Below are 8713 nucleotides of genomic sequence, written 5' to 3'. Positions count from 1 at the left end.
CCCACCCCACCTCGCACCAGCCCCGCCCCGCCCCGCGCCCGCATGCACGTACGGACAACCAGAGCGACGGATGGCCGAACCGGTGAGATAAATTCAATACCGTTTTCCATCCGGGGCGACGAGTCCCCGACCCGCGTTTGAGCGCCGTGATACATAATGCAATGTAATATAGGGATTCTCGTTGTTCGGCCGTAGATTCTGGGAAAATCCCCTTCAACCTACCCCCCCCTCCTCCCGCTCTCTCTCTCTCTCTCTCTCTCTCTCTCTCTCTCTCTCTCTCTCTCTCTCTCTCTCCCTCTCTCCCTGCCAATTTTCCTGTGCCGCGCGTGTCCCCGCCGTCCAACCCACAACATTAAATAAACAAATCAAAGTCCACTCCGCGGGCAAGAAATAATTATTTCAAATCACTTTATGGCAGGGCGGTCGCACGAGTCGTTTTGTGCCTCTCTGTGCACTTCCTCTTTTTGCGCCCGGCTTCCACTGTGCGGATAGGGACAGAAACAAGTAAAAGTGAATGAAACAAAAAAAAAAAAAGAGCAAGAGGAGGGCCATCGTAATTTAGAGCATATTTTGTAAATCAAAAATACAAAATATGTTGCAAATAACTTACAAAGGTATTTCTCACAGTGATGATTGTTTGATGTGTTCGATGCTCTCGTGTATCTTGAATGTTATTGGAATAGTCGCTCACATTCCGCGTGTACCCTGCCTTCACCCCCCAACCCACACCGTGCTTGTGGCCACAGGGTGTGCGGAGGTGGCGGCCCCGGGGCCGGCGTGGCGTGGGGCTCCACCTGGGGCTCGCCTGGGGCCTGTGGGGTCACGAGGCGGACCGCAAGAGACAAGCCCGGGGACGGAATGCCTGCCGCACAGTCCATCTCGACCAGGGCAACCCACCCCGCCTCCGCCCCGTCCCAACACGCTACCACGCTACCCTCATACCTCGGGGAACGCGCGCCCTTTGAACTCTGCCGCCGGCCGCCAGAGCCCTTTTAAGATAGACGAACCAGGAGGCAGAACCGCTCTGTGTTGCCAAAGTGGATGAGTCTGCCCACGCCGGCTCCCGCCTGCCTGGCAGTGGCTGGCGCTGCATCTATGGTGTTCATTTTTCAAAAGCTGCTCCTCTGCCGGCGGGGTAAAGGCACATTTGGCCCATTCTCTGTTGCGATACTCTGTATCTGATACGTGACGTGTATTCCAATGGATGGAAAATACACTCTTTGTGTGTTACTTCTATCGCACTTTGTTTTGTTTAATTTCGGGTTGGCTGAGATTAAGATGGCACGACACTGCTATAGCGCCAAAGAGCTTTCTTTAATCAAAACCGTCCGGATGTTGGTTCCAGCGGGTTCAAGGCTCTTAATAGGCATTGCCGGTCTCATAGAGCTCGGTTCCAAGCCGCTCTCCAGAAAAAGAATCGCCAGGCCATTGAGGAGTGAGCCCTTTGGCGAGTACAAAGGCGGCGCGGTGCAGCGCGGCAGCCGCGCGGCGGTGCGGCGTGGTCGAGTGCAGCGGGCGAGCAGGCAGACGGCACAGAGTCGGATAAGTCAGGTTCTCGCGGAGCAGAGAGCGCCGCCGAGAGCACTCTCTGCAGCAGCAGGGCGGCTCTGGCTGGCAGGCCCAGGGGAGAGCAGCTGGAGAGCAGCTCGATGGGGCCTAGCCCGGCCCGGGGGCCGGTGGGCTCTCCCGTCACATTGTGCTCGCCAGCGCCAGTAGGGCAAATCGAAGCTGCGGGTGGAGCTGCTGGCGTGGCCGTGTCAGGTGTGGACCCTCAGGACCCCGCGGCGGGGTGTCCCGGGTCCCGGGCGTCCTCCTCGCCCCCATGCAGCCTGCCCGACGCTTCTTTGTCGGCCCACCTCCTATTTGTTGTCTGTAGGCGCCTAGAAATCCACCAGGCCGTGGGGGCAAAGTAGCGCAAAGTTACACTGCAAATAATTACGCCGTATAACATTAGGCATGCGGATGAACCAAAGTTAGGAGTCAGCACCCTTTTCGTGGTGCTTATAAATTTCGTGCTCTTACAAACGCACTATAAAAAGTAGCACCCCTTATGCACTTTAGTCGACCACAATTCCTTTAAGGTACTGCATAGGTCCTTGGGTCACGTTTGTTTCATTATAATTTTGCCCATTATTATTTATTAGTAAGTCGTAAATTATGACATTTCGTATCTTTCATAGTAAAAGGGAGGATTAGGCGTTACGTGTCTGCGCAGTTCGGGCCGGGCCGCGCGTGCGGCCCCACTATAGTCAGTGCGCGGCGGGGTCGTCCTGTCCAGTAGCCATTAGTGACGGGCCGGGGATTAGTGTGACACTAATTGCATCGTCTCACCCCGCCCGGGGCCAGGGCGTGTCATGGGAAGGGGCGGGGCAGGGCGGGGCGTGGCGGGCTGCATCAGAGTCGGTTCGTTAAATTGGCTCTTCGCTGACTCGTCACTTTTCCCTCGTCAGTCCAGACCCTTGTTGACCCCCTCTCCCTTTTCTTTTCTACCCCTCTTCGTTAAATTGTTGGTGGCGAGTACTCTTTAAAACGTGTTCGACAAGAAGACGTCTGGCTGGCCGATGCCAAAAGATGCAGAATCATCCGTCAGCGGCAAGGTGAGCGGAGCCTATACCGCATCCAGGCGCCATGGGGAGTGGCGGTATAGCCAAGCTTGCCTGTACGCCTGCATGCGGTTCAATACAAACAACAACACACAACAATAATTACGGGTCATAATGGAATACCCTGAATTATAACGCTTAAGCACACAGCTCTCACAAATTGGTCCACTGACCTCTGCCTAGCAGAATGGACCCACACGAACACGGGCCAATCCTATGGCTGCCTCTGCTTGACTGAGTGTATTGTCTTGTAAGACTCACAAAATCGTCCAATGCCACGTCCTGTGTAGTTTTTACCGTATTTCACTTTTTGCTTAAAATTAGAAACTGAGATAGACAGACCAAAACCTAAAATAAAATTGGAACTATAACGTATGGTCTGAGTAAGTGAGGTTTCTTCCGGTGGGCGGACGCACCGCCCCCTTCCCGCTGTGCCATCACAAAACCACTACTGGTCGCCTCCCTCTGCGTCTACACCCCCCCCCCATCCCTGGCTCGCTCACCCTCACACATATCCGCTCTCTCTGTCAGCGGTTCGCCTGGAGATGTTTTATTCAATGCTGTTCAGAGAGACCTGGCTCGCGGCACCCCACACCCACAGCCCGGCCCGGCTCGGCTCTGCTTTGGCTCGGCTTGGCTCCACGCGGAGATGGCTGGGGCCAGGCTACGCGGTTGATTTTTTTTTTTTTGGCGCAACAGTCTAGCATTTATACCCCGAGCAGAGTGCTCGTCCCTCAAGGACTTCCTCCTTCCCCACCTGTCCTGCTGTCGTGTTGGTCCTCGCACCTTTTGAGGGCTGCCCGGCCTTGGCTCCACCGGGGTGGCGGGCCGGACGATCAACTTGACATCTGTGGTCGGGAGCCGGACACACCTGGACCATTCACGTCCTTTTCACGTTCCTTTCTTCCCTTTCTCCCCTTTCATTCATCCAACCCCTATCCCTCCCCTCCCTTCTATTTACACCCACATCCACGACTTTCTCGCTCACCCCTCGGGTGGTCAGCAACAACTACTCCCCGTCCCTCCTCCTCCCCCCCCCCCAAACTCAAATCATTTGGCACTCTCTCTCAGGCGGTGTTGTGTCAACCCTTTTCAAGGCAAGTCGGGGAGTGCAAAGTTCGTACGTCGTGTCTCACTTGTTCCTTTCTCTGAAATGCCCTTTTCAACGTCATAAAATGCGTTACCTGGCCATAGAACTTGTGTATTCCTTAAAGACATTAAAACGGTAATACCTGCACACAATGGTGCAAATAAGTCCTATCTTTGTTTTACAAGTGATATGACTTTTGTGTGCCTTCCAATGCGCAGTCAAGCATTTTTCCACTGTGCACATTTTTATCATCGACGTTGTCTATTGAAATTACCCAGATGCAAGAGAAGTTTCGGTTAAACTCAACAATTTTACTATTGAAATGAGCCAAAGCCAAATGGCAACTGCAGAGTGGCAGTCAGTGCTGCACCTCTTTCCCTGTGCGCATCCGTGCTTCGCTACATCGCCGAGATGTATGGGGGACGAAAGAGAAAGGGGAGGGGGGGGGGAGGGGTGAGGATACGTATGGGTTGGTCTTTGTCCCGCTGAGATAGCCAGCCAGCGCATCCCCAGCAGCAGCAGACGCGCGGGAGCAGCGACTTAGGAAAGAACAAAACAGCCCCGAGCCCACCCGCGAGCGCCATCGTGGAGAGCGCGGGTCCGCCGGGTTCGCCTCGTGGGGCTAGGAGAGAGAGAAGCGGCGACAATAAGTTCGGAGCTTCCACCCCGCTCGCTGGTTTTGTTTTAGGCTGTAATTACTGTGAACTTTTCGGCCTTGAAATTTTTTTTAGTAATGTTTGCGATATTTTCTTTTAAGAATCCTTCTCCCGCTGTTGCCTCCGGAAATACAATGAAAAACTAACAGTCGAAATTTGTGAACATAGGCAAAACTAAAATGTTGACAAATTAATTTTTGTAATATACTGTGTTTTTCGGCACTAATACTTTGCCTTTTTTTTAAGGTGTAGTCTATTTTTTTAACATAAAAAGATGAGCGAATTTGCTCGCTGAGTTGCGAGTTGTCATCGTGTCGGGCGCCTGTGAGGCGGGCCGTCCCGTCGCGCTGGGCTGCTCGGCGGGCCTGCCTACCCCGCTGTCTGCAGGCGCTTTGCTGACGCCGCCCCCTCATTGCTGCCGCCAGGTGACGCGGTGCGGCATGTCCTTGGATGAGGCGGCTGACGTCGGGCTGCCCTGCCCCGGACCCACTGCGGCGGCCTCGGCGGCGGCGGCGGCGGCTGCCTCGGGGGCCGCTGGGCTCGCCGTCAACCTCACCAGCCTGGTGGGCTGCAACACGACCCTGGTCATCAGCACGGCTGGGCCCAGCCCCTCGTCGAGCACCTTCAGCGCGCCGATCAACTTCACATGGCAGGACTTGACGGTCGTGGCCGTGTCCTGCATCGTCATCGCACTTATCGTGGTGAGTTGTCCCCCCCCCCCCCTGTTCTGTTTTTCTAGTTTATTCCAGCTCAAGCAGCAAATGTGGGCAGTAGACAGACGCGAAAAAACTTTTTTTTATGGGGAAAGTAGTGAAGAGCTGGGAAGGCCACAGTTTTGCGCAAATGCGAGCGGCAGTTTCAAACTTTCGACGGTAATGTGATTAAGGGGCGGGACGGTCGTGGACGGCCGCTCTCCACCGCCGGAGCGCGGAAATGAGGCACTTGTTTTTTTGTTTTTGTGTTTTTCGCGTGATTCGCGTGCATTACCTATTTGATTTTTCTCAGCTGTTTGTCCGGTCGAAAGGCCACTTACCCCTACTTATTTATTTCTGCGATGCCGGCGCGAGCTGGCCGCGCCCCACCTGACAGGCTGCGCGCGCGTGATTCATCGCCGCCGGCGCCTCTCTGGCCTCCCCGCCCCGAAGGGACGAAGTGAGGGAAACTGTCTTGCGCGGCGCGGCGCGGCCCGGCGGGCCGAGTCAAATGAATCACTGACCCTCGTTTTTCTGACAGCCTTGACCGCGCGGCGCGCGGGGCATAAATCAGAACAAGAGTGGATGCGGCGCTGCTCCTCTGGCCGCCCGGCCCGGTGCTCCGCCCGCAGGGTAGGGTAGGGCAGCACTGCGGGGGCGGGGTCTTCAGTTCGGGCGGGATGCAAAGGGCGGGCCCATAGGGTAGGGCACGGTAGCACTGCTGGCCCCTAAGTTCGGGCGGGATTCAAGCGCTGCCCGGGGTTAGGGTAGGGCAGGATAGCATTGCAGGGCCTTCAGATTGGTGGGGATGCAAGGGCCGCCCTGCAGGGTAGGGTAGGGCAGGGTGGCAGGGTAGCACTGCAGGGCCTTCAGTTCGGGTGGGGCAAAGGGCCGTCCCGCAAGGTAGGGTAGGGGTAGGGCAGCACTGCAGGGCCTTCAGTTCGGGTGGGGCAAAGGGCCGTCCCGCAGGGTAGGGTAGGGCAGCACTGTAGGGCCTTCAGTTTGGGTTGGATGCAAAGGGCCGTCCCGCAGGGTAGGGTAGGGCAGCACTGCAGGGCCTTCAGTTCGGACGGGATGCAAGGGCCGCCCCGCAAGGGTCCCAGGGGGACAGCGCGAGAGGAGAGGCTACAGCCCCCCCCCCCCTTGCCCTTGTCTGGAGATCGGACGGGTAGACTGCTGCGCGCTGGGAAACTCAAGGGGACGTCATTTCACTTGACCATGGGCTTTAGCAGGGGGCGAGGGGGTCCCCAGGCAAATAGGCCCGGGCGCTCGGCCGCTGCTGCAGCGACTGGCACTCCCTCCGGGGCCGGGCCCTCATCGGCCGGGCCGTGCTCCACCGCTGCGCCGAGCCTGCTGCGCGCGCCGAGATACGAACCAGAGCAGCCGAGGTCCCTGGCCCGGGCCCGACCCTTTGCCCTGATTAATGCAGTCTGGGCCCGACTGGGTATGGCCCTGTCACCGACTTTGTTGATAACGCGAGTCGATTCTCTCCCGACTAACAGGCGGCGACCGGCTGCTATCGGCAGAAGCAGGCATAGGGCCGCCCGCCACAAGGAGCAGCCTGGAGGGTTCTATTGACGTGATGCAGAGTGAAACCCTCTGCCTTTGCCTATTATACGTTCTGTGGGAGAGGTTTTCGTGTTTCCGATAAAAGAATTAGTTTAAAAAGTGTTATACTTATATCCTGCTCATTACTTAAGTTAGGAGATTTATTGACGCTACTTGCTGAAATCGTCGTGTTCTCATGCGTACTCCGTACTCATGTACTCACAGTACTCATGTGTGCAGGAAATATCTAGTAATTCACCCCCTCGATCGCCTTACAGTTGATAGTTGAGTGAGGGCAAGAAAGAGTATTACCTACCATCCCACCGTTTATAGTTGTGACCCCGCGACTGGCTGGCTGAGGAGTTCCTGTTATTCCTATTTCAATAAATTTTTAAGGACCTCGATCTGTACCGTATTATAGACTTAAAAAATTGTAGTTTACAGCAGAAACATTACGGTTATTACTGAAATACTTTTCACATTGATTGCACTATAAATAATTGAGCCAGTTGTTCATGTGTATTGCGAACACAACTCTCTCATTAGAGTACTGCAACAAACAATGGTACTTGTGCCCCAGATCGGCAACACCCTGGTGATCGTGGCGGTCATGACAACGCGCCGGCTGCGGACCATCACGAACTGCTTCGTCATGTCGTTAGCCGTGGCGGACTGGCTGGTGGGGGTGTTCGTGCTGCCGCCTGCGGTGGCGTACCAGCTCATGGGTAAGCTGAAATCTTTATTCTTTCTCATTACAGGCTTTGTAAAAACTATTGGTGAACGCTCTAGCATATTGGAAAATTGGGTGTGCAATTTTTAGTTCGTTTACTGGTCAGGGAAAGTACCTCCTTTTTTTAGAACCCATAACCCCTCTACGTCCTCGCGGCGGTGAACTGAAAATGATTTGGAAAGGTCGTCAGTTCGTCACAAGTGGGACACATTTCGGGCCAGTTTATTTTTTTATGACTGAAGGGAGGCGACGGCGGTAGGGGGTCAGCGGGGGAAGTCCCAGAGCTATTTTCACGGTCTGTTATTTGCGAAAACGATCCCCCGCCCTCAGCTTCTCGCCGCGTCCACGCCACGGGCTCGCGGACCCACAGAAGAGTTCCTCCTACCCCCGGACCTCGTCGGGTCTCTGACGTTTCCGCCCACAGCTTTCCTTGCCCCTCTCCACCTAGAAAAATCCTGGACTAAGTCTATGCGAAAATGTTGTTCAAACAAGAAAAACACACTTGTAAATAATCGTGTGCTTAAACAAAAAAAAAATATTCGAAGAGGACTGCTGATCTTATTCCAATGGTTTTTTCGCATTGTCTCAAGAGGAAAAAATACTCTTGTGCAAACCCGAGTACAAATACACTTAAATCAAGACAGGATTTTTCTGGGTGTCCCTCCGTCTCCTGCCACTCCCCTCGCGCGACCTCCAGCAGGAACATTCTCCATTTCCCCCCAGCGGCCCTTTCCTATACCCGCAGTGTCAAATATGCCCCTTGTGAGGGTCGCCGCGGGCGGGTCGCACAATGTGTCGGAGAGAAGATGCCCCCCCCCCCCTCTCTTGGCCGCGCTCTTGGCCCAACGCTTCCCCGTACTTTGGCGCACTGCATTCAGAAAAATTATTCTTTTGTTCAAGGATCAGTTACTCTGTCAATCCAAATGTGTAAATTATTGTACACTTTAAATAAAGTGTACGTTGCATGTATGCTTTAATTAATGTGTACGCATGCCCATGTACATATCTTTTAAAGTGTCATGCATGTTCACGTTGTTTTAAGCATACATACCATGTTCACGTTGTTAAAAGCATACATACCACGTACACTTTATTTAAAGTGTACAATTTACACATTTGGATTGACAGAGTAGTTTCCTAAGAAGAAAAAAATTGCTATCTAGTAAAACAAATAAACAATTGAACGGAATTTCCTTAAATTAAAGAGACCTTTTTGTGAGTGTGGCGCGGGAAGGGTTCTTACTTTTGGAACTTGTTAAGCACCGCTAGGCCGGAATCAACTGGAAAGGGAAGAAGAAATACTGCAGCCTCGCGTGCCTGCAGCCCTTGGCGCCCTGGAGGCGTGCCCGGAGAGGTGTGTCTGGAGGGGGGCGGGGCGGGCCGAGTGTCTGGCG

At 54.3% G+C, this 8713-nt stretch overlaps 1 protein-coding gene across 2 annotated transcripts in view; it reads left to right on the top strand.

The window, feature by feature from the left end:
- Nucleotides 1-8713, top strand: part of LOC127750358 (probable G-protein coupled receptor No18) — an 87744-nt gene that overhangs the window by 58799 nt on the left and 20232 nt on the right. For both annotated transcript variants that reach the window (XM_052271871.1, XM_052271870.1), the window contains exons 3-4: nt 4775-5050; nt 7170-7314. In XM_052271871.1, the coding sequence (XP_052127831.1) occupies nt 4790-5050; nt 7170-7314 (406 nt within the window). In that variant the 5' untranslated portion in view covers nt 4775-4789. The remainder of the gene's footprint in view (nt 1-4774; nt 5051-7169; nt 7315-8713) is intronic.

This window comes from Frankliniella occidentalis, unplaced genomic scaffold (genome assembly GCF_000697945.3).
Source record: "Frankliniella occidentalis isolate FOCC.00 unplaced genomic scaffold, Focc_3.1 Scaffold177, whole genome shotgun sequence".
Classification (NCBI taxonomy): Eukaryota; Metazoa; Arthropoda; class Insecta; order Thysanoptera; family Thripidae; genus Frankliniella; species Frankliniella occidentalis.
The sequence above is the reverse complement of the archived record's forward strand: the minus strand, read 5'-3'. Positions and strand labels throughout refer to the sequence as shown.